Source organism: Heterocephalus glaber, unplaced genomic scaffold (assembly GCF_053883595.1).
Source record: "Heterocephalus glaber isolate CG9 unplaced genomic scaffold, H.glaber_assembly_v1.0 deba00001593, whole genome shotgun sequence".
Taxonomy (NCBI): Eukaryota; Metazoa; Chordata; class Mammalia; order Rodentia; family Bathyergidae; genus Heterocephalus; species Heterocephalus glaber.
Window position 1 is genome coordinate 6,357,086 of NW_028258368.1, and position 26,475 is coordinate 6,383,560.

The following is a 26,475-nucleotide window of genomic DNA, read 5'->3' on the forward strand; positions in this document are numbered from 1 at the left end:
ATACTTTTGTTAAAAAACAAACAAACCAAACCAAAACAAAAAGGGCCGGGGATTTAGCTCAGTGGTTTCCTCACCTGCCTCGCAAGTGCAAGGTCCCAAGTTCGATCCCTGGTACCAAAAACAAAAAACAAAAAATAAAATCCTGACTCTTCTTAGGCCTACAGATGCCCATTAGTGACAAAAAATAGAATAAAGCTTGGCATTTCTGCCTTTACTCTGTATCTCCTTTACTACCTTAAAAACTTTGGGTCAAATCCATAGTCAGAGCTGTATATAGGCATGTTAATTGTTTAAGGACTATCGGTCTAAAGACTGGAAACACAAAGGTTATTAGCCTTAAATTTAACAAATCACCTCCCGTTTATGACTGAGGAACTGAGAGATTTGCAGAGACATTTACCTACCAATTTTTATCCCTTTTTTGGCACCTGAAAGTCTTCAGTCATTACCCTACACCTGCATCTCCTTGGATTACCGCAGAACCTCCACAAAACAGAGACGGCTCCTTGACTTGGAGCTCCCTCTAGCGGCCTAATTTTTAACCTAAAATTAAAGCGGCTCATCGCCAACAAAAAGAAACATCTCATTTCACGCCCAGGCCCAAGCTCCACCCCCATCCCAGGTTTAAACGCTGTGGCCCTGCCTCTCCCAGCTGGCTGGAGTCTATTTCAGACCTCTGACATGCCGGGTCCTTGAAGTGCTAATAAATCTTTCTGCTTTTACTGATCGTCTCTAGGTCTTAAACTACCATTCTCCTCAAACAGAACAATCATCTAATGGAAATCAGAGTGATTCCTCAAGCAATAAGGCTATCTCCAGAGCCACCTTTTTAGAACCAGGCTTGAGAGAATAATCAACCAAACCCTAGCCCACCTCAGCAACCTCGTAAGAACTGGCCTCTTCCCTTTGTTAATGGGCGAGTCTGATCTTAGAGGTATGCTCTTTTCAGCTCTCCTGTTCAAGCTGTCCCTTCCCTATTTTCTTATATTCCAGTTTTTGCTTGTAAACTCATGTTGTTACCCCAGTTTTAATTTCTATTATCACTGAATCAAGGACCCACAATAGCTAGTGTCAATCCAAGACAGCTGGGAGGCTGAGGGAGGAGGATCACAAGTTCAAGACCAGCCTTGGGGCACTTAGTGAGACCCTGTCTCAAAATAAAAATGGGCCGGGGATGTAGACCAGTGTACAGTCCTTGCCTAGCAGACATGAGGCCTTGAGTTTAATCCCCAGTTCTGAAAAAAAATTTTTTTTGAAGATAGGAAAGGCCTATTTAGGCAAAATTAAGACCCCAGAAACCATAAAAGAGTAACATAAAATTGCTCAGATCCAAATTTAAAGCTTTTATATGACATGAGCTACTACTGTTTAAAAACAAAATAATGGTAGCCTCGGATTTTTAAAAAAATGCAATACATGTATATGCATAACAAAGGGACTACTATAAATGATTACTCTAGGCAGTACAAGTGAACAGTGGACAAAGGATACAAACAGGCAAGTCACAAAAGAAATATATACAGCCAATTATCACAAAAGATACTAGACCTAAACCAGCAAAGATGCTAGTAAAAAGAAAACACAAAATTTAAAAGAGATTATATTTTTATCTATAGTAGCAAAAATTTAAAAGATCAGGTTTTGAGCAGTTTTTAAGTAGACATATCCTCTGACCCAGAAATCATAGGAATCTGTTTACAAAGATACAAATATGGAGAGATGTATCTACACAAGAATGTACACTAGAACATTACTGGAAATAACATGAAATTGGAAAGGATATAAATGTCTTAACAGAGGAATAGTTACGTCCTCACTGTGGAACATTATGTATTGTTGATACTGTGATTTGTAATAAGATACATCTTATCTTCAACAGGTTTCTGGGCACGCAGCTCCTAAAACCTTTCAGTCTCCAAAGTGATAACCCTTGGTATGCTAACGAGGTGACTGATGGCTAGGAGCTCCTGGATGGTCTTAGGGTAGGGGCTGGTTGCCAGAGTCGACTATATGATTAAAGAATTGGAAAGTTCAGTCCCATGCCCTCAACCTCTATGGAAGGAGGGGAGCTGAAGGTTGAGTTGATCACCACCAATAGCTAATAATTTGATCAACTGTGCCTATGTAATGAAGCCTCCATAAAGCCTCTCTGCGTTAGAAGAACTTCCAGAGAGCTGAACATGTGAAGGTGCTTGGAGAAATGGTGCTGGGGAGATGCTGGGGAAAAGAAATTCCCACATACATAATGGTCAGCAGAGGTGAAGCAATGAATTGAGTGTAAAACTAGGAAAAAGCCTCCGGTTTTTCCTCTTTTAGAACTATGCAACTATAAAAAGAAGTAGCTGGGCTGGGGATTTAGCTCAGTGGTTCCACCACCTGCCTCACAAGCACAAGGTCCTGAGTTTGATCCCTGGTACAAAAACAAAAACAAAAAAGAAGTAGCTGTACAGTATGATGTTAATTAAAAATATTTAAAAATTGAAATAAAGAGAGTAACTAAAAGGAATTTAAAAAAATTTTAAAGCACACATATATATATTAAAAAAGCTGGGCGTGGTGGCACACACTTTTGTAATCCCAGCACTTGGGAGGCTGAGGCTGGAGGATCTCTGAGAGTTCAAGGCCAGCCTGAACTATATGAGACCCTCAAAAAAAAAGAAAAAAAGAAGAAAAGATCAAGTCCACGTGTCCCAACTGCAGTGAAGCCCAAATTTACAACAGCAAGTTTACAACATTACCACAGAAAATTTTAAATTTTCAAGAGATTTCATGTGCAGTAATATCTTGAGGATAATTCATGGTTTCAATGTTATATTGGACTACTTTCCTTTCAACAACGTCTTATCTTTGCAAAGCTGGATTTTTAGCAGTTACTGTGATAAAAAGCAAGTACTATGCAAAATCAAATGCTGAATAGGAAAAAAAAAAGAAGCAGCAAGATATATCATGTACAGGTACAAATTCCCTATGATGAATGCTATCATTATGTATATCTAAAATGTACGAATAAAAAAAATAAAAAGAAAAGAATGCTGAACAGGAAATGAGGGCAACAATGTCCAATCAGATATAGAAGTAAGAAAATAAAAGTCAGTTTCTCTACCCCTGCTCTTGTTCTAGTCATTAGAGATAACTTATTTTCTCACTCTAAAACATATTCTATACAATTATATACATAAAAATCCTATAATACCTTTATTTTACTTAATTACAATGATTCTGTTTTCCAACATCCCAGAACCAGCCCGCTTCCAAGATTTTGGGCTTCTTCAGCCACAGAGAATCACAATGCCATTTCTGTAAGGCAACCCTAGCGTTGAGAAGCAAAAGCAAAACAAGAGGCTATTAGAAACACGACAGCAATGACCATGCTGCTAGTCTCTAAAATTAACTACATTTTAAACTGGATACTTTGGGATAAAAATACATATTAAGTCCTCTTGTTTTGTTGATTTCTTATACACATTACACCTTCCATTATATGCTTGTTTCTGTTCCCTACTACACTTTAAGATCTTGGGGGGCAAGATCTTAAAGCTGACCCCCCCCCCCAGTTCACTGGCAGGCTATAAGTGGCATAGGCTTGTTTCCCCATAATTCAGCTGTATTATACAAGGAGTCTCATTGAAGCCTATTTGACATATGTGGGCATGTCAGATAGCATGCTGGCCAAGTACAGTGTGCCATCTCCCCTCCCCGCAACAGCTCTAGCAGAAACCTAAGACCTGGCCTGTGAAGCTGCAGGGCCCTGACTGAGATAACATTGCAGCCAAGGACAGTGTGGCTCCAACTAAATTCCTTTCCCTGAATTAAGGCCTCCTTAGTCTTGGTTTCCCTTTGTTCCTTCTGCAGGAATGTTTTGTCCCTGTTTTTACAAGCCTTGCCTGCGTTACTCACACACGATCACCAAATGTCTCACATACACCCTGCTCTATTTTTCCCAAGCCTGTGTAATCAATAAATACTGGAGGTCCTGGGTGCCTGATATCTTTGCTGCCTGCTCAGCTCCAACTGTCACAGATCCCCATTTTCTGCTTAAGTCTGGTTTCAGCATCTTTCTTTCACCTTGTGTCATACTGCCTCACAGGAGATCAAACTTTCACCCATGGTCCTTAGTGGAGCAGTTTGTCTTAGTCTACATTTGAATCTCTAGAAGTATTTTGATTATAATAGGTATTCAATAAATGTATTTTAATTTTCATAAAGTTGGAAGATGGGCTAGGAAAAAGTAGGTGGTATTTTTCTGCCAAACTTTCTCACCATCTTACCCACTTCTTCATATTTTCTATTTGAAAATATATAGTTAACCTAACTTTTATGTGGGTGTGCATGTGGACACAGTACCAGAGACTAGACCTAGAGCCTTCACACTGAGCTACATCTTCAGCTCTCTTTAAGTTTTTAAAAAATTTTGAGGGTCCTACTGAGTCACTAAGCTGCTCAGGCTGAGCTTGAAGTTGAAATACTCCCGCCTCAGGCTCCTAGTGTGCTAGGATAATATGTGTGCACCACAATGTCCACCTGGGGTCACAATGTTTTGTTTTGGGTGGAGAGTCTATTTTTTTTAACTATATATCCTTTTATTGGTACATTTTAGGTATATAATACAATGACATTCATCATTGGAAATTTTCACCTTTACACTCTCTTGGTTATTTTTTCCCCCTTCCCCTGCCCTCCCTTCAACCCCTCCATCCCTCCCTATTTACAAAGACTTTGTTTCCTTTTTTTCATTTTCTCATATTAATTCCATTCCCTTCTTTCCTTTCCCCTATCCCCTCCCACTTCCCCTTCCACGTTGCCCCTTTTCTTCCTATTTCACATAATCTATTATACCTTTTAGTCCTTATTTACACTTTCACTTTCTCACACTAGAGAAACTATTCGGTATTTACACGTGTGTGTCCTATTTATTTCACTTAAGAGTACTGCCTAATTGTGCATACATTTAGATATAAATGTTTCTAATTTCTCATTTTTTATGGCTAAGTAGTACTCCATTTTATAAAAAAAACCACATTTTCTTTATCCAGTCTCCAGTTGATGGGCATTTGGGCTGCTTCCAAGTTTTAGATATCACAAACTGTGCTGCTATGAACATGGGCGCACATATATCGCTATGGTATGATTCTTTTAATTCTCTGGGGAAGATACCAAGCAGGGGAATAGCTAGGTCAAAGAGGACTTTCCAGTCCTAGTTCTTTGAGGTATCTCCATACCGATCTGCACAATGGTTGTACCAGTCTACACTCCCACCAGCAGTGGAGCAGGGTTCCTCTTTCCCCACAGCCCCACCAGCATTTCTTATTGGTTGATTTCTTGATAGCAGCCATTCTTACCGGAGTAAGGTGGAATCTCAGAGTTGTTTTCATTTGCATCTCAAATGACCAGTGATGTTGAACATTTTTTCATGTTTATTCGCCATTTCTACTTCTTTGTATGAGAAATGTCTGTTCATTTCAGATGCCCATTTTTCGATCAGGTCTTTAAATTTGGGAGGTTTGCTTTTTTTAAGTTCTTTATAATTTGAGATAGTAGACCTTTGTCAGAGGAACAGCAGGTGAAGATTTTTTCCCACATTGTGGGTTGTATCTTCACACTGCTGGTGGTTTCTCTTGCTGTCCAGAAGCTTTTTAGTAAGAAGAGATCCCACTTGTTGATAGTTTGCACTAGTTCACGGGCAAGTGAAGTTTTGTTCACAAAATCTTTTCCTACACCAATGTCTTCAAGAGTTCTACCTAACCTCTGTTCCACCCGGTCCAGTGTTTCTGTTTTAGTATTTAATCTTTAATCCATTTCGATTTTAATTTAGTGCATGGTGAGAGATATAGGTCTAGTTTTAATCTTTGGCAAGTTGAAACCCAATTTCTCCAGCACCATTTATTAAAGAGGCTATCTTTCCTCCAGTGAGAGGGTGTTTGGCTCCTTTGTCAAAGATAAGGTGGCTGAGTGTGTCTGGACTTGTTTCTGCATCTTCTAATCTGTTCCACTGGTCCTCAGGTCTGTTTCTTTGCCAATACCAGGCTGTTTTTATCATAGTAGCTTTGTAGTAGAGTTGCAGGTTGGGGATTGTGATATCCCCTGTCATGTCTCTGTTACCTAGAATTGCTTTTGCTATTCTGAGTCTTTTCTTGTTCCATATGAATTTTTGGATTGTTTCCTCAAGGTCCATGAAGTATGCTGCTGGGATTTTAATTGGGACTGCACTGAATCTATATAGCAGTTTTGGAAGTATGGCCATTTTCACTATGTTGATCCTTCCTACCCAGGAACAAGGGATGTCTTTCCATTTTCTGATATTGTCTTCAATCTCTTTTCAGAGTGCTATAGTTTTCAGAGTAGAGGTCTTGGATTTCTTTTGTTAGGTGGATTCCTAGGTATTTCAGTTTTTTGGATGCTATTGTGAAAGGAATTGTTTGCCCCATTTCTCTCTCAGTGAGTCTGTTGTTCATGTAGAGGAAAGCTATTGATTTTTGTGTTGACCTTGTATCCAGCTACTTTACTGAATTTGGTTATAAAGTCTAGAAGACTTTTGGTGGAGTTCTTGGGGTCTTCAATATAGAGTATCATGTCATCTATAAATAGTGACAATTTGACTTCTTTATTTCCTATTTTTATTTCTTTTCTTTCCCTTGTCTAATTGCTGTGGCTAATGTTTCCAAAACTATATTGAACAGGAGTGGTGATAGTGGACATCCTTGTCTTGTTCCTGATTTTAGTGTGAAGGATTTCACTTTCTGACCATTTTGTATGATATTGTTAGTTTTTCATAGATGTCTTTTATCAGATTGAGGTAGAGACCGTCTATTCCAATTTTTGTAGGGTTTTTATCATAAATGCATGTTGGATTTTATGAAATGCTTTTTCTGCATCTATGAGATGATCATATGGTTGTCCTTGGCTCTATTGATACAGTGTATTACATTGATTGATTTGCATATGTTGAACCATCCCTACAACCCTGGGATGAATCCCACTTGGTCAGGGTTTATGATCTTCTGCATTCTATTTGCCAGTATCTTATTGAGGATTTTTGCATCTATGTTCATTAGTGAGATTGTCCTATAGTTCTCTTTTTCAGTAGGGTCTTTCTCTGCTTTGGGGCTGAAGGTGAAGCTTGCTTCCAGGAATGAATTCAGGAGTATTGCTTCCATTTAGATTTCATTGAAGAGTTTAAATAGTAGTGGGAGTAGTTCCTCTCTAAATGCCTTGTAGAATTCAGCAGTGAAGCCATCAGGACATGGGCTTTTCTTAGTTGGTAAGTTTTTAATTACATTTTCAAATTCATTGATTGATACTGGGTCATTAAGAATGTTGAGGTCTTCTTCGTTCAACTTTGGTCATTCATACATATTTAGGAATCTGCCCATTTCTTCTGTGTTTTCCATCTTACTGGTGTATAGGTTCTCAAAGCACGTATTGATGATCCTCTGGATTTCTTCTCGGTCCATTGTAATTTCACCCTTTTCATTCCTAATTGCATGGATTTGGGCCTTTTCTTTTCTTTTTCTTATAAGGTTGGCAAAGAGTTTGTCAATTTTGTTTATTCTTTCAAAAAACCAACTCTTGGCTTCATTCATTTTTTTGTATCATTTTCTTAGTCTCCATTGCATTGATTTCTGCTCTGATCTTTATAATTTCCTCCCTTGTATGAGCTTTGGGTTTGTCCTGCTCTTCTTTTTTTTAGAAGCTTGAGCTTCAGCATCAGGTTAATTGGGCTCACTCTGTTTTCCTAATATGAGTATTCATTGGTATGAATTTCACTCATAAGACTGCTTTCGTTGTGTTCCATAGATTCCAATATGTTGTACTGTCATTGTCATTTAACTGAAGAGTGTGATTTCTCCTTTAATTTCCTCTGTGACCCATTGGTTATTCAGAAATGTGTTGTTCAATTTCCATGTGTTTATGAAATTTTTGCAGTTTCTTTTGGTACTGATCTCCAATTTCATCACACTACGGTCTGATAATATAAAGGGGGTAACTTCAATTCCTTTGCAGTTACCTAAATATGTTCTATGAGTGAGTATGTGGTCTATTTTGGAGAACGACCAGTGTGCAGCTGAAAAGAATGTGTATTCTGATATTGTGGGATGGAACACTCTGTAAACATCTGTTAAGTTCATTTGTTCAAGAGTTTGATTGAGTTCCAGTATTTCGTTGCTTGTTTTTTGTCTAGTTGATCTATCTATTTGTGACAATGGGGTATTGAGGTCCTCCACTACTATCATATTAGTGCTTCTTTGTCTGTCTTAATCAGTGTGGGTTTGAAATCCACTTGGTCTGAAAAGAGGATAGCTACTCCTGCTTTTTTTCGGGTTTCTGTTGCATGGAGTATTGTTTCCCACCCTTTAACTTTCAGTCTATCAGTTTCTTTTTTAATTAAGTGTATTTCTTGTATGCAGCATATTGTTGGATCTTGCTTCTTGACCCATTCTGGCAGTCTATTTCTTTTGAATGGTGAATTGAGACCATTAACATTGATGGTTATAACTGATGTGTATTGACTTACCATTGTCACGACTTTCTCTTTTTCTTGGATTTTCCGCCTTCACATTTAATTTCTTGTTGCGCCCACTGGATTCATTCTGCTGGGCTTCCTGGGGTTTTGATCCTCATTGTCTTTTCCTAGGATATTGTCTAAAATGTTTTGGAGTGCTGGTTTGGTATTCATGAAGTTCCTAAGGTGCTCTCTGTCATGAAAGTATCTTATTTCACCATCAATTTTGAAAGATAGTTTTGCAGGGTACATCAATCTGGACTGGAGGTTGTTTTCCTTTAGGGCTTGAAATACATCACTCCAACCTCTTCTTGCCTTGAGGGTTTGCGTTGAGAAGTCTGCTGTGATTCTGAAGGGCTTTCCTTTGTTTGTGATTTTTTTCTTTTCTCTGCTTGTAGAACTTTGTTTTTCTGTTGGGTTTCTGGAATCTTAATAATTACGTGCCTATCTGTACATTTTTTTGGATCAAGGCTATTTGGAGTCCTATATGCCTCACTTATCTATATGTCAAGTTCTCTTCCCCTGCTTGGGAAGTTTTCTGCCATCACTTTTGTGAACAGTTTTTTTGTCATCTGGACTCTCTCCTGTTGCTTCACTGACTCCAATCAGTCTTATGTTATTCTTTTTTGCATCGTCTAGCAGCTGCTGGATTGATGTCTCGTGGTCCCTTACAATTTTAAAGCAATTTTTCTTTTCCTTCTCACTAATTGCAATTTTATCTTCTATATCTGAAATTCTGCACTCACATTGGCTCATTCTGCTGCATAGACTTTCAATGTAGTTTTTAATGTCCTGGAAATCTGTTTGTATATGTTTTATGGATTCCATTTGCTTCCTATGTTGGGATTCCATCATGTTCCTCAGCTCCTCTATTTTTTTATCTGTGTCCTCTCTAGATTTATTAATCATGTCTTGCTCTATGGGCACAATCTCTGCTGTTATGTGAGAAATTATTTCTGATTTCATTTTTTCCAGATCCTCTTTCGTTGGTAGTTCAGGGAGTCTAGGTGGTTGAGTATCAGAGTGTTCTATCTTGTTTCCCTTTGCGGTTGCTGTAGGTGATCTGGTAGTCTGGTTCTGACACTTGTTTATGTGTCTTCTCATTTGGACCGAGGGTGTGGGGGGTGGGGGTGTGTGCTGCTGGTGCTCCCGCAGCTCATCTACTCTATGCTGGGAGCTGTGGCACGTTGACCCAGAAGGCTCCTCTGGGCTGGGAGCTGTGGCACGTTGACCCAGAAGTCTCCTCTGCACTGGGAGCTATGGCACCTTGATCTGGAAGCCTCCTCTGCGCTGGGAGCTGTGGCACATCAACCCGGAAGCCTCCTCTGCGCTGGGAGCTGTGGCATGCTGACCCAGAAGGCTCCTCTTGCTGGGAGCTGTGGTATGTTGACCAGGGAGCTCCCTCCGTACTGAGAGCTCTGGCACGCTGACCTGGAAGGCTCCTCTGCACTGGGAGCTGTGGCACGCCAACCCAGAAGCCTCCTCTGCTCTGGGAGCTGTGGCACGCCAATCCAGAAGCCTACTCTCCCAAAGACCTGGTTCTCCAGCACCCTACCCAGTCTCTGCGCGAGGAAGGAAACACGGGATGGGGGCGGCGGCCCGAGATGCACACACACTGCCAGCTTCTGGCAATCCAAGGGTTAAGACAAACCCGGGTATGTTTTTATCCCTGGCATTCTGAACCCATATATTATCATGATTCATAATGACAATGAAAGGTGTCATAATTTAGTTTATTTTTATATGTGCACCACCACACCTGGTTAACTCATGTCTTAATAATTAAAAATACTAATGTTTCAAAAGAAATACTTACTTGTATTCAGAAACTGGGAAAAGCAACTTTAAGATGGTTAAGACCCCAGCAGCTCCTAGAATTCCAACCACCATGACGTTTAAAAACATGAAGAACATGTGAGAAACACTGCTCCAGAATCTACACAGATCTTTTCTCAACTTTTCCATCCACTGACACATTACCTGAAAAAGGAGTTTTAATTAGATATGCAAGTTCCATGAACATTTACATTCTAAAATTTATTAATGTTTTAGCTTTGGGGTGATGGAAATATTCTGTATCTTGATTGTGGTGATGGCTATATATACTAACTGTATATTTTTAGCATAAGGGGTATAGCTCAGTGGGAGAGAGCTTGTCTAACATGCATGAAGCCTTGGGATCAATGTATCCTCAGACCCCTCCCTTGCTCGCTCTCTCTCTCTCTCTCTCTCTCTCTACACACACACATACATATATATGCCCTACCTGTATATTTTAAGCATTGAATTCTATTTTTAAATGTGTCTTAATAAAGTTATTTATAATCTTAAATGTTAAGTTCCAAAATACAGGCACAAAAATGTTAATATCCTTTAAAATTATTTATATTGCTGTCTAACTACAAATCAAGTAAAAATAAATGCTCATTTGCCAGGGATTTAACTCAGTGGTTCCGGCGCCTGCCTCGCAAGCGCAAGGTCCCAAGTTCGATCCCCGGTACCAAAAAAATAAATAGATAAATAAAAAATAAATGCTCATTGACAGGAGATCAGTCAGACTTGTCTAAACAGAATGGATGAAAATCAATTACATGCTTCAAGTATTTGGAGGACAAGAGATTGAAAAGAAAAACTTTCTAATAGCTTTTGAACAGCTGGGAGATTCATGCTATACAATATATTTCTAGGGCTGGCAATTTAGCTCAGTGGTTCCACCACTTGCCTCGCAAGCGCAAGGTCCGAGTTTGATCTCTGGTACCCCCACCCCCAAATACTTCTATATCTCAAGAGCAAGAGATGGATGTAAGGTGGGCAGTGACCCCAAATGTTATAAAGACAGGTGAAGAGAGCTGCTGTGACCTGCTGGGGGAGGGGAGGGTCAGACAGGGTGCGGGTGCCAGAGTCCAAAATGCCCAAATCACTTGGATTTCTCCAGCAACCTCAAATAAACAATCCTGATCTTCAGTGAGAACTTTTCCTTGTGGACTAACCATAGATAATACTCTTAAATGGAAATTGTTTTGGATAAGTGCTCTACCTAACAGAGCTCTTCAAATACGCTCTGAATTGTATCTTCCTCGTCAGCAGTATAAATGTCAGGGTATATGGTACGTGAGTACTAATAGGTGCCAATGCATTTACATGTAATATCCATTTTATTTAATTCTTACAACAATGTAATGAAATACTTTACATTATATACTACTTTACAGATTAAGCACAAACAGGTTAGAGAGTTAATCTGTCCAAGATCACATAACTAATCAATGGCAGACCAGTTATCAAATGTATCACTGTTATAAGATCCCAAGGGCAAAATCTACCTATATGTACACAAGGTAGTAGGTGCAGAATAAAAAGAAATAAGAGATATGAGAAAGAATTTTGGAACTGCAAATTCTCAACCAGATGAAATCCAATGCCTTTATAATTATGATCTGATTGTGTTGCTGTTGTTGTTATGGTGCTGGGGACTAAACCTAGGATCATAGGCATGCTAAGAAAGCACCCTATCACTGAGTTATACTCCCAACCCTTGTTAATGAAGCATAAAGAAAAAAACAGGAATACCTAAAACCATCACATTAAAACCATAATGAGTCTACTATTAACATGCTCCATGCTTTCAATCCATGGTTTCCACCTGATTTAAAATGTTAGTATCTATTTTCTTCACCATAAACAAAAGTGCTTATGATGATAACACCAAATAAAGCTAACAGCAAATACTTAACTTACCTTATATGAGGATGGAGGTTCTGCTCTGAGAGGAGTTTCAGGTAATTTTCCAGGTAAAACATCTTCATCTACTGTGGTTTCCACATTCCTGATAAGGTACTGGCTGGTAGTCTGCAGTGAATTCACACTTTCTACTGAGGACGAAGAGCAAAGTTACCAAAATGCTAGTGGAATGCTAGGGTCTCTTCTACAAGTCCTAGGGTTACTACACCAATAACATTCAGAATAGTAAGGTCAAATATTTTACCATAGGAGGGGAAAATTTTTTAAGCACCAGAGAAAAACATATCCTTATTTATAAGGGGCTACAGTAGTTATAATTTTGTCACACAGAAAGTCTAAATTTTAAAAGCTCTATGTTTTCAGTGGAAAAATGAATAACTTCTAAATGAACCTTTATATTATTGTAAATGTCTACAGTATTATTATAAATGTATGTAATTACCAGAAAATGTCATTATGCAAACAGCATTGATAACATTTTACCAAGGCTCAAAACAACTTCTTAAAGTCTAGACATAAAAATAATGCATGTATACATGTTATGAAGGGTTTTGTGTTTTTGTTTTTTACAGTGCTGGTGATAAAACCCAGGGCCTCACACACATTAGGCAAGCACTCTGCTATGGAGCCACAGCTGCGGCCCCTATAGTTTTGTTTTCTTGTGGTCATTGTATTGAACCCAGGGGCATTCTCAACTGAGTTACATTCCCAGCTTGTTTTATTTTATATTTTGAGGCAGGGTTTCCTAAGTTGCCCAGGTTGTCTTCAAACTTGTGATCCTCTTGCCTCAGCCTCCCTAGTATCTGAGATTATAGGTATGCACCATCATGCTCTGCTGAAATCTTTTTTAAAGGAGCTCATTTCCAAACATATTAATTGTAACTAATTATAATTAAAAATATATAGCAATTTTTATAAATTACATAAATATTACAAAGTTCAAGAATATGTAAAGCTTCTAACTAAAATAGTTCCTTTAATATTTTCAATAATGATTTTTGAAATTACCTTTTTTGGAGAGGTTGGGAAGGGTAAATAAAATGTCATTGTCTCGGGAAATAGAGTACAGCATGCTTTCTTCCAAAGGATGGGTATAGTTTGAATGTCTGAGTATTCCCTGGTCCTTAACTAAAATATCAATTTCAGTAACATCCTTTTGTTGAGCCTATGAAAGAAAAAGTAAGTACTTAAAAAAAAACCCAATGGCCCAGCATCATATAAATTTAAAAGTGCATTTTTCATCCTGATTCTATAACTAAAAATCTTGTCCTATTCAGACAATTACTACTTATTCCCTCCTTATACTTTGGGGCATTTAATTTCACCTTTAACATACTCATGTCTGCTTTAGCACCAACTACTGTAAGTTTAATTTCAGTTCTGTACAAAAAATGGTAGCTGAACTATGAACCAAATTTAATCTCTTTACTTAGTTTAGTCAATGTTCATTACATTTTAAGTGATATAATTATGTATTAAATGTACAATTTCAAAAATACATGTCAAATGCTAAAACAAGTCAACAAAAATTCTAAATGATTGGATACAGGCAATTATTAGGGTAGCTTCTTCCTTATCAAGTCAGAAATCAATAAAATAATTGAACATATGCATAACAAGAACAAATTTAAATCTTTACAACTGAATTCCCAGTTAATAAATGTACTATCTTACTTGTTTTCCATCAATCTCTACTACCTCTTCTTGAATGACAATTAGTTGCAAACTGGAACCCGATGTCATAGGCCACTCATGAACTAAAATCCTTACACTGACAATTCCAAAATATTCCTTTTCCTCCAAATTTTCCAGATTTCCATTCTTCACTATAAGAAAAAGTAGTGACAGCTTTGATCAAATATTGCCACCAAATCTGTTACTGAATTTCATTATTTTGATATTTACATGGAACAAGATACTTGAAAACTAATGTTGGGGAACGAGGGAGGGGGGAGGGGGAAAGAAAAGAAGGGACAAGAAAAAAGAAGAAAAAATGGAAACAAAGCCTTTGTAAATAAGGAGAAGAGGGGTTAAAGGGAGGGGGAATGGAAAAAAAAAGAAGCAAGACATATCATGTACAGGTACAAATTCCCTATGATGAATGTTATTATGTATATATAAAATGTGCCAATAAATGTTTTGCTTAAAAAAAATTCTTAAAAAAAAAAGAAAACTAATGTTGGCTTTCTTCATCCTTGACCTTAATACTGTTTCAAAAAAAAAAAAATACTGTTTCAGATTCAAAACAAAGACAATTTGACAAAACCTTAGTTTGCACTCATTTGAAAAGGGGACATTCTTGACAGCCCTTAGTTGTTGTTTTTTTTTTGGTACCGGGGATTGAACTCTGGACCTTGCGCTTGCGAGGCAGATGCCGGAACCACTGAGCTAAATCCCTGGCCCAGCCGGTAGTTTTTGTATAAAATGTTACACCAACAGCATTCTTTTATACAGAGCCAAGACAGCATAACTAATTTACAAAGCAAGCCACAAGACATAGTCAATCCCACGTTTTAGCAAATCAAGAACATTCATTCATCTGTTCATTCACAAAATCCAATAATGGAAGGGGTCCAAACATGAGTTGTGGGCTTTTTTGTTTTGTTTTACAAGTTTTAATCTTTTCCCAGTAAGTGACTTGCTCCTGTTGGAGAAATCAGGAACAGGAAAGAAATGGGAGAGGCCACTATTATTCCTTATACTGAACAACAGGATAGGACTAGCTACTAACCATGCGCCCCTCTAGTTAGAAATTCAATGGAGATGGGGTATGGTAGTTGCAGTAGTTATAGAGCAAGTGGCTATTCTATTAAGACAGAAAGTGCTATAGAAAAAGAAAAAGTAGGGTCAGGGATTTAGCTCAGTGGTTCCACCACCTGCCCTGCAAGTGCAAGGTCCAGAGTTCAATCCCTGGTATCAAAAAAAAAAAGAAAATAAAAGCAACACACCATCAATGAAACTGTCAAACAAGAGAAGCATTTATTTGCTGTCCCTCAAATAATCTCAAGACTATTTGTCAAAAAACCCAGATATACATTCTGAAAGTAGGCCCAGCTGTTTAAAATGACTAGTTCTCCTGTCTAGAATATCCCAATGTTAAGTTCATTAACCACTTAGTATGAATTACCTATTCTCCCCTTCTTTAGTCCTTCCCTTTCCAAACCATTCGTACAACAGTGCCTGCTTTTTTCACTGCAGTATCACTTTGATTGTATAACCTCCTTGCTCAAATACTGTCAGTGACATCCCCACTAATTTTCTTTTTTCCCTCACTAATTTTCCGGTAGTTCTCTGACTGCTTGTCCTCCTTCAGGCTCCCCACCTACAGGCACTGTTTCCTCTCCAGTGTGCCTAACACTCTCATATCTTTTGGTACTTGCAACTGTAAAATGTCCCCTCTCTCATAGTCCATACTGAAGTTTGTGTGTGTGTGTTTTTTTACCCTGTGGTGCAGGAGATCAAACCCAGGGCCTTGTATTTGCTAGGAAAGCCCTTTACCACTAAGCTATATCCTTGTTTTTTTTTTTAAGATGGGGTCTTGCTATGCTACCCAGGCTGGTCTTGAACTTCTGACTTCCAGTGATCCATCTGCTTCAGCTTCCTGAGTGCTGGGCCCACAGGCGTGCACCTCAGAGCTTGGCTTCATGTCAGTGTTTTAACTGTTTACTGCTGATTTCCCTCCATCCTTGTCAGCATGTCTTGATGTCCAAATCCTAGGGTACAAGACTCAATGGATGAGAAACCCATTGCGTCTCTCCCTCCCTCTGAATGTGGGCTAGGCCTAGTCACTTGTTTCTGACAAATAGCACAGTGCATATTCTTGATTTCAATCCAATAATATTATATATTTTAATGTAACATATTTGCTTATCTTTAAACAACTCAAAAATTTTAAAGACTAAAAAGAAAAACATTCTACTGACATAAGCATAGAGGAAACTGAAAAATCAGAAAATCACAGGGACAAGTCGTTTTCTCTTTATTGTCTACAACTGTGGCAGTGGTACCTCAGTTTACAATTTGTTCTATAATTTTGGGAAAAAATTTGTTTTGTGCCGGAAAGATAGTCACAGGTGTGTTTGTCACCTGATGTAGAGTTTGCAAGCAAAAAGAAAATTTTGCCAAACACTTGTTTGCAAACCAAATTGCAAAGAAAAGCATTAGCGAACTGTGGTACTACTATACCTCCCCAAAATTTTGGCTTTTGCTATCCCACTTCCATGCACTTTCTTTTTTTTTTCTTGAGACAGAGTTTTGCTCTGCAATTCAGGCTGGCCTTGAACTCATTATGTAGCCCAGGCTGGCCTTGAACTCATGGTAATTCTCCTGCCTCAGCCTCATGAGTGCTTGGATTACAGTTTATGCACATTCTTATATTAATGTCAACCTACCAGAAATGCAGTTCCATCAATGTCAATCTCAGGAAAAAGAAAACAGTGAATATTCCATCAATGACCAATATAGAGAAGAGAGTGTTAAACACATTATATACAGAGTGTTATATACAAATGATGTACATTATTACTTTAAAATGAAAATATGTAAAATCCAAAAATTTTCACTGATTTAATATTAAAACAGAACAGTTTTGGAAATAACTTAGTAGTACTCACCTATTAAAGTCTGACAGCTTATTCGGGTTACACCACTATTTACAGGTAAGTCATTTACATATACCTGTCCACTCTCATAGGTTATGTTAAGAACAACCTTAAAATAAAGCAGCACATTCATTAATTTCAGTCATTTATAAATGATGACAAACTCATGTCAAAAATACATTATTTTTACAATTAATTAGATGTATCGGTACTATGGTTTGGATGTGGCTTGTCTCTCAAGGACTCATTTATTGGAGGCTTTGGTCCCTAGTGCAGTGCTGTCGAGGCTGTGAGAGCTTTAAGATGTGGGACCTAGCGGGATATCTTTAAGTCACTGGGAGCATGCCCTTGGAAGGACTGTGGAACCCATCTCTCTCTGCCTCCCACATGTGCTCCTTCGCTAGTGCCAAGCTGATGCCAGCAACTTGCCCCCTGAGCCTGCATAACTGTAAGCTAAATAAACCTCCTTTCCTATAAAGTAGGCTGGCTTGGGTATTCATTATAGTAACAGAAAATGCATCAATACAGTGGTAAATTTAAATATAATAGGCTGCATAACACTTGGCTAAATGGTATATGAAAAACAATCAAAAGGAGACAAACCTGTTCTTTAGAAACCTCCCCATCATCTTTTAGGGTAGTCACATCAATTCTGATACCATCCTGCAAAACAAATACATAAGCACAGGTAGCCATTTCATAACTTGAGAATGACTCAGTTCTTTGAAAATGACTCAGTTCTTTTTCTGCTCTCTGGGGATTGAACCCAGGGCTTTGTATATGCTAGGCAAGCATTCTGGCACTGAGCTACATTCCCCAGGCCATTTTCTTTCTTTTCTTTTTTTTTTTTGGTACCAGGGATCTAACTCAGGACCTCACATTTGCCAAGCAGGTGCTGTACCACTGAGCTACATTCTTGGCCCCCATTTCCATTTTTTTATAGCCTTTTATTTCCCCTTATTCACAATTCTAATTTTTTATAATCTATATACTTTTTCCACTTAATTGTGAACTATATCACCTATGAGCATATAATTTGCAAAGGCAGTGTAAAAGAAAATATTAACCTTCATGTATCTACTGCCTAAGTTAAAATCTAAAATGTTAGCCAGGCATTCAAAGTCCCTGTATCCTGTATGAACCTTACAAAGTACCCTCTCTCCCAAGAGGAAAGCTCTATACTGATTTCCATATTAATCATTTCCTGCTTTTCTCTATAATTTTACTACCTGTGTATCCCTCTTTAAACAATATGTATTTTAGTTTTATCTGTTTCTGAGCTTTATTTAAGTGGAACATTTTACGTATTCTTCTGGAACTTGTTATTTAAAAGTGATGTGCACCACCGCACTGTCTCATCAACAATTTAATTATTTATTCCCTTACCCATGGACACCTGAGTGTATCTCTTAGACAAAGTATCTGCAGTGTGCAGTTTTACTGTCTCTCAGATTATCCAAGTGAAGACCAGACTATCCAAGTGTTTCAGTTTACTGATGGCATACTTTCTGTAGGAATGAAAGCACTATTCCAGGAAGTCTCCACCATTGACTACAGAAACTACAACCTGTCATTCATTAATCATATTCTTTCCTAAATTTTTCAGTCATAGTTGTCCTAGAATAAAACAATGCTTATCTCATATACTTTATCCTTAGGGTTGTATTCTTAATTTTGAAAATAGGAAAATTACTCATAAACATCAAAAATAATATATAAGTATTATAAGTGTTATCTAAAATACCATGCCCCCAGCCCCTAAAAACCTCATTATATTGACAGCTTGGCTGCTAGCTGTTGGGCTTTTGAAGTGATTGGGTCATAAGGGTTCTAGCTTTATCAGTGGTTTAGTTCACTGATAAGATCATACTTTGATGGCACTACTGGGAGATGATAGAAACAGGAAGCTGGGCCTAAATGAAGGAAGGCAATCACTGGGGAGTTAACTTGGAGACTATATCTGGTCCCTGGCCCTTTCCTCTCTCCAGCTCCCACTCTATTTCCTGGCTACCATAAAGTAAGCAGCGTTCCTCCACCATGCCCTTCTGCCGTGCCTTGGACCTAAAGCATTGGAGCTTGATAACCATGGACAGGAAACTCTGAAACTGTGAGCAAAAGAAGCCATTCCTGGGAGGCTCCCAGGCCGCCATTCCACCACTCCCGGGGCAGAGGAGGTGAGCCAATCCTAGTGCCCAGTAGGAGGCTCCCCGGCTGCCATTGCACTGCTCCCAGGCCAGAGGAGGTGAGCCAATCCCAGTGCCCAGGAGGTGGCTCCCCAGACAACATTCCACAGCTCCCAGCACAGAGTAGATGAGTTGGGCGGGTGCCAGCAGCACCCCTCCTCACTACTGAAATGAGAAGACACCTAAACAAGCCTCAAAAACAGACTTCCAGATCACCTACAGCAACCCCAAAGGGAAACGAGATGGAACAATCTGATACTAAACCACCGGGACTCCCTGAACTGGCAACAAAAGAAGATCTGGAAAAAATGAAACCAGAAATAATTTCTCAGATTACAGCAGAGATTGTGCCTATAGTGCAAGACATGATTAATAAATCTAGAGAGGACACAGATAAAAAAATAGAGGAGCTGAAGAACATGATAGAATCCCAACATAGGAAACAAATGGAATCCATAAAACAGATGCAAACAGATTTCCAGGAGATTAAAATATCCATCGAAAGTCTGAGCAGCAGAATGAACCAATGTGAGGATAGAATTTCAGATATAGAAGAAAAGTTTGCAATTAGTGAGAAGGAAAAGAAATATTGCTTTAAAATTGTAAGGGAACACGAGAAATCAATCCAGCAGCTGGTAGACGATGCAAAGAACAATAACATAAGACTAATTGGAGTCAATGAAGAAAGAGGAGAGAGTGCAGATGACATAAAAAAATCTGTTCACAGAAGTGATGGCAGAAAACTTCCCAAGGAGGGGAAGAGAACTTGACATACAGAAAAGTGAGGCATACAGGACTCCAACTAGCCTTGATCAAAAAAAGAAAAAAATCAACAGGGCCAGGGATTTAGCTCAGTGGTTTCACCGCCTGCCGCACAAGCGCAAGGACCCGAGTTTGATCCCGGGTACCAAAAAAAAAAATCTACACATAGGCACATAATAGTTAGGATTCCAGAAACCAAACAGAAGAACAAAATTCTATAAGCAGTGAGAGAAAAGAAACAAATCACATACAAAAGAAAGCCCATCAGAATCACAGCAGACTTCTTTCTCAGTGCAAACCCTCAAGGGAAGAAGAGCTTGGAGTGATGTATTTCAAGCCCTAAAGGAAAACAGCCTCCAACCCAGACTGATGTACCCTGCAAAACTATCGTTCAAAATTGATGGAGAAATAAGATACTTTCATGACAAAGAGCACCTTAGGAACTTCATGAATACCAAACCAGCACTCCAAAAAATTTTAGACAATATCCTAGGAAGACAATAAGGATCAAAACCCCAGGAAGCCCAGCAGAATGAATCCATTGGGTGTGACAAATTAAACGCAAAGGGGGAGAATCCAACAAAAAGAATAGTCATAATAAGGCTTTTAAAACTTTTAATTTCATCTCCTTAATGAGTGTATAATTCAATCTTGTTATTGTACTGATTACTATTTTTCTGATTCTAGTGTTGCACACCTTTCCTTGTGCTGTACTAGCTATTTATCATCTTCTTGTGTCTTTTTAATTGGGTTTTTTTATTAAAGAGCTGTAAGAGTTCTTTATATATTCTGGTCATAGGTTATATCCATTCTAAATATGGTCTATTTAAGGACTACTTTTCATTTTAACGATGTCATTTAAAGTTCTAAAATATGAACCAAGATGCATAATGTGAAGGTACAAGTTCCCAATGAGAAATGTAAATGTACTGTATATTTAAAATGTAACAATAAAAGAATTTTTTTTTAAAGTTCTAAATTTTGATGGAATCCCATTTATCAATTTTTTCCTTTTATACATCATGTTTTTTGCACCCTAGAAGTTCTTGCCTACCCTAAATTCATAAACATTTTCCCTTATAATTTCTTCTTAAAGTTTTAGTTTTAGTCTCTCATATTTAGGTTCATAGATCCTTTCAAGTTATTTTTATGTATGGAAGTACAGGGTCGAGGTTAATTTTTTATATACAGATACATAGGTTAATTTTTTATATATGGATATATAGGTGTTCTAGAGCCATTTCCTGAAAACACTATCTTTTCCTCTGCTCTTGAATTGAGTTTATAGTCTACAAAATGTTAAATAATCTTTCAAAACTCAGTGGACCATATATGAGTGGTTCTATTTCTAGATTCTGTTTTATTCCAATGATCTATATGTCTTTCCTTATATCAACAATGCCTTGATTACTGTAGCTTTAGAGGAAGTCTTAAAATTAGGTACTAAATGTCTTCCAACATTGTTTTTTTTTTTTCTTTCCTTTTTACTTTTCTGGGTTCTTTGTACTCCTACATAACTTTTAAATTTCAATATAGCAAGTATACACAGACCTGAATTTTTATATATACGTTGTGTTTTCTAATCCTGCTAAATTCAAGTACAAGTTCTAGGGGTTCCTAGAGATTTCTTAGTATTTTCTCTGTAGATGATCATTTCATCTACATGTAAAGATTTTGCTTCTACCTTGCCAATCCTATCCAAATTGTGTCATTTTATTGCCAGATGATTTTAGTTTAGGCCTATGTTTCAAAGTTTAATGGACAGATGAAGAGTAGGCTTATCTACCCTTGTTCCACCTCAGGGAGAAAGCATTTTATCTTCTCCATTCATATAAGTCGTTTTTGCTGGAAGTATAGAGTACATGTCTTTGATCTGTTGAGAAGGTTCTGTTCTACTTCTAGTCTCCTGATAGCTTTTACCACGAACAGCTGTACAATTCAGACCAATACTTTTTCTCCAACTAGTGACAGGATCATTTGGCTTTTACCTTTCCTCTGTTAAAATGATGACTTCTGGGAGTGGATCTTCCAATGCTGAACCAACACTGCCATCCCTATAATAAAACCACTTTCTACATCCTGCCAGATCTGACTTCTAATAGTTCATTCTGTTAAACAAATTTTTATCTATGTGCGTACTTTTTTCTTCTATTATCTTTATTCAGTTTTAGGATTAGCACAATGTTGATTTTCTAAAATGAGGGGAGAAGTGTTCCTTTTTTCTGCTTTAAATGTTAGACATAATATATCAATTAAAGTGTATATGAGCCTGTTGTTGTCATATAGGTAGGTTTTCAAGCTAAGAATATACTTTCTTTAATAGGTGCTATTCAAATTTTATATTTCCTCCAGAGTTAGTTTCATTAATTTGTCCTCCAAGGTACTTCTTAGAAGTTGTCAAATGTATTTCAAAACAGATTTTTATAATATGCTTTCTATATCCTTTTAAATTCTGTAAAATCTGTGGTAATGTCTCCTAGATCTTGATATTGTAATTTTAAAAATGTGTAATTGATACTGTGTAAAATAGGAAGTAAAATTCTAAAGGAGCAGGGGAAGTGGGAGGGGTAGGGGAAAGGAAAGAAGGGAAAAGAAAAAATATGAGAAAAGGAAAAAAATGGAAACAAAGTCTTTGCAAATAGGGAAGGGTGGAGGGGGTGAAGGCAGGGCAGGGGAAGGGGAAAAAAAAAAAAGAACCAAGAGACTCGTGTAATGGTACAAGATCCCAATGATGAATGTAAGTGTATTTTATACCTAAAATGTACCAATAAACTTAATGGGGAAAAAAAAGAAGCCATTCCTTCTCTAAGTTGTTTTCCTCGCGTATGTATTTGGTCACAGTAATGAAAAACATTAACATTCCAAGTATTTCTTGGCACTGTGAGCATTCCCAATATTTTATATTTATATACAGCTGTGCACCACATAATGTTTCAGTCAACAATGGACCACATACATACATGACAGTGGCCCCATATGAATGCATCACCTATTGATGAAATAGCTGTCTAAGTATACTTTACGATGTTCACACAATAAAATCATCTAAGGATCTATTTCTCAAAACATATCCTCCTGTGACTGACTGACTGTCTAATTTCTAACAAGTGAGAGACTAAGACTGACATGATTTCACAAGGTTGGCTGAATCTAGGGACAACCTGTGGAAAAAGATATAAGGATCACAACATAGTTAAGCTGACTCTTTTTTCTTGGGGGGGGGGTCCCAGTTTCTTAACAATGAGCTACATCATCAGCCCTTTAACCAGAGTTCACTAAATAACTAAATTGCCCCTGGCTGGGCTATTTAAGTTTACTTTGGTGCACTTACTTCCCAACTCCTCTAGGAACTCAGGAAGCTTCCCAACTAGTAATTCCTCACAACCAACCTGAGTTTCTCCTGATCCACTTTGCTCTAGATTAAACTTGCATTAGAACCAAAGAAACACTAAAACCATCTAATAAACTATCAAGTTGTAAAATATGTTGTTTTGTGTTCAAAGTCCAGTTGAAAGTTCCTCCTACCAAACTAGAGATTCTATTAACTATTGTTCTAACAGTTCAAAGAAAGCCTCCGATGATGTTTTAAGAAATCTTTTTCAGCTTCTGCCCTTCAGCAGCGAACACAAACTATATTGTTAGTAATTTAGTGTACTTATACATATATCACTTGCCTAGTAAAATACTGGGTTTATAAAAGACAATTAACAAAACACATTATATTTTCCAGATAATCAAGTTCAATTAATTCTTTGTGGAGAGGGGCTGGCAATATAACTCAGTGGTAGGGCACATGCTTAACATATGCATGGTTCTGAGTTCAACCCCTAGCCCCACCCTCCGCCTTCTTTTATGGTCCTTCTGTACAAAACCACTGCAGAAGAAATTCTATTCCTTACTGCTACCTGACACTTAAGTTTGGAGCCAGGTCATGTTTCCTGCCCTGCAAACCTCTGACTGAACTAAAGTTCAGGCTTGTGAGGGTTGTGCATGCTTGGAAAGTGGATGGCAAAACTGAGAAGTTTCTCCTCACTCATTTCCATTTCTTTATTCTAAATCCTTTGTTCATAGGCTGCCTCTGGGACCCAACTGGCTTCCTAAGGACAAAGAGAATCAATATTTGGTTTAAAATAAACACAGCTGGCTCTGATGGCACATGTCTGTAATCCTAGGCTGAAGCAGGAGGATTGCAGAGTTTGAGGACAGTGTGGACTACACAGTGAGCTCAAGTCCAGCTTAAACTACACACCAAGACCCTGTTTCCAAAAAAACCCCATTTTTCAGTCTGTCAACTACTCCACATAAAAACAAAAAAATTGCTTAGAATACAATAAATCTGAAGCACTGGAAAAAGGTGAGGAAATTTTTTTTTTACTTCAGCCAGTTTTCTTAAATTTTATAGAGTTGGATACACAGATGGACAAATGAACACATATGGGGTGAAGGAAGTAAAGTAAATATTAATACAAGAAAAATGTTAATACCGTCTAGGAATGCAGACTTTCAATATGGTACCCACTAATAATGTGGCAATGTCAATTTAATTAAAATTAAATATGTATTTTAAAACTCAGTTCTTCACTTAGCTTCATTTCAGGTGCTCTCTGGCCATAACATTCTAGTGGGGACCATAACGGAGAGAAAAGATACATCAACAATCACTGCCCAAAGCCCTACTGAAGAGCGCTTAGCTAATAAGGAACGACTGTAAAATTCCTCCAAATTTTTAGAAAATAAGAAAGCCTAGCTTTCCACATATACTCAACACTTACAAAATTCTGAGGTTAGAGCCAAATCTGCTAAAAGTGGAATGAAGACCCAAGAAGGGAGAACTGAAGTGGTGAAATTACCAAGAGCCAGCCCACAGTGCAGTGGTGAGAAGTTTTATTTTTTCCTCAGACTGTATGCACAGATTCAATATCTCTTGGATTCAAGTAGCAATGAAGAATCTTCAAAATCGGAAAAGGGGAAAACAATGTTCATATCTCCATAACTTTAAAATTATTTTACTTTATCTGGTTCCCTGGAGCTTGTTTCGAGCATTCCTATTTTTAACCAGACGCAACTGTAGTCCACATACAATTTCATATAAAAGTGGTTCTTAGAGCTTGCAATGTTGTGGCTCCCTGGAATGTGCAAGCAGAAATAAAACTAAGACATACAATTTTTGTATACAGAGAGAGTAATGTTGTAACTCTAAAACATTAAAAAAATTTTAAAACCCCACATTTATCATGCCTCCTACGTATTCCTATTCAAGTCTTGATTAGTAGGAAAGGTGTACCTCCCTAGTTTCTTGTCATTCTGGGAAATCCATGTTTTAAACTTAAATCTTTTCCCTGAAAAAAAGGCAGATAACACGGCAAAAAGGATACCAACCAGCTGCCTTTGAATACTTTAGGGCAGTGGTTCGCAAACTTCAGGGAGCTTCAGAATCATCTGCTGGGCTCGTGGCCCAGCCCCGCGAGTGTCAGGAACCGAGTTCCTGTAGAAGATGCTGCTGCTGAAGGACCACTGCTTTAGCATTTGAGACGCAGTCGGGAAGTGGAAGCTCTTCCCTCTCCCTCTTCTTCAGCCTGGGAAAGGCTCTCCTTCCCCGTCACCAGCCCAGTAGACACAGCCTGGGAACGCACTCTCTAATTGGCAACTTCACACTTCCCGAAAGCACAGACGCTGCCTGGCCCAGGTGGCAAGCTGTAACCCGGGAAGGCGCCATCACCAAGCCTGAGTCACGGGCGACAGCGCACTTTGGGTGGGGAAGCCCCGGGAGCACCAGGGCAGTTCGCGGGGCCGTAGTAATCGCTCAAACTGTGGGTACTGCGGCTTCGCTACACGCTGAACGGCCCTGTGGTCCCTTCCGTTACGCTCTCTCGCCTCCCACTCCCACGCCGCCCCACTTCCTTGAAGGTTTTTTCTCACAACTTCTTTGGGAGACTCGGACCCCACTCTGGCCCGCGGCGAGAGGTGGGTGGCGTCGCCGCAAGCTAGCTACCCGGCCGGTCCGAGCCTAGGACTCGCCAGCCGTTCCCGCCCTGCCCTACCTGCGGGGCTCCGGGAGGCGATGGCTTCGGGGCTGCCGTAGTCAGCCACCCAGCCACCGGCAGAGCCAAGAGGAGCAGCCAGAGAGCGAGCTGCGCCGGTTCCCGGCCTTCCATCTTGGACGACACGGGGGCAGGCGGCGGGAAGGTGAGGGCGGGACGGACTCTCTGGGGGCGGGGAGAGGGGCTGGGCCTCCGCCGGCTGCGGGGGGAGTGGGGAGCTGCTGTCAGGGACAAACAGAAGAGTACACTACGCGTGCGCACTGCTGCTTAAGGCGGAACACAATGGAGTCGGGGAAAATACGCCTAGAGCGTTACAGCCTCTCTTTTATTTTGAGGAGGGATTCTCACCTCAGCTAGTGAAGACCTTTATGTTGGCATTACAGTACTTTTTAATTAATATATATATTTGATTCTGAGGTAGGACAGAATAAATATAGGGAAAAAGGAGACAAGGAAATCACAGTTCTAAGCCTGACATCTCTGCTTTCAATATTTTTGTCTTTGTTACCTTAAAACTTTAGATGAGAGACCTGCTCAGCTTTCCTTGTTGTAAGGAATGTCTGTATCATAAGGTTTGTTAGCCCTAAATTTACCTAGCCTGTCTCATCCCCCTTCAAGACCAAGGACACCAAGAGAAAAGAGTAACT

At 38.8% G+C, this 26,475-nt stretch overlaps 1 protein-coding gene across 4 annotated transcripts in view; it reads right to left on the reverse strand.

Annotated features, from left to right (window-relative positions):
- Ginm1 (glycosylated integral membrane protein 1) overlaps positions 1–26,074 on the reverse strand; it is a 35,077-nt gene extending 9,003 nt beyond the window's left edge. Inside the window, exons 1-8 of one of the 4 annotated variants that reach the window (XM_087193581.1) lie at positions 25,829–26,028; positions 17,446–17,505; positions 16,855–16,951; positions 13,916–14,067; positions 13,250–13,406; positions 12,239–12,369; positions 10,317–10,480; positions 3,194–3,310 (exon numbers count right to left, since the gene is read on the reverse strand). In XM_087193581.1, the coding sequence (XP_087049707.1) occupies positions 3,205–3,310; positions 10,317–10,480; positions 12,239–12,369; positions 13,250–13,406; positions 13,916–14,067; positions 16,855–16,951; positions 17,446–17,505; positions 25,829–25,942 (981 nt within the window). In that variant the 5' untranslated portion in view covers positions 25,943–26,028 and the 3' untranslated portion in view covers positions 3,194–3,204. Of the gene's footprint in view, positions 1–3,193; positions 3,311–10,316; positions 10,481–12,238; positions 12,373–13,249; positions 13,407–13,915; positions 14,068–16,854; positions 16,952–17,445; positions 17,506–25,828 lie in introns of all 4 variants that reach the window. The other 3 variants (XM_004856899.3, XM_004856897.3, XM_004856898.3) reach the window with 3 other exon arrangements.
- Positions 26,075–26,475: the final 401 nt, after the last annotated feature.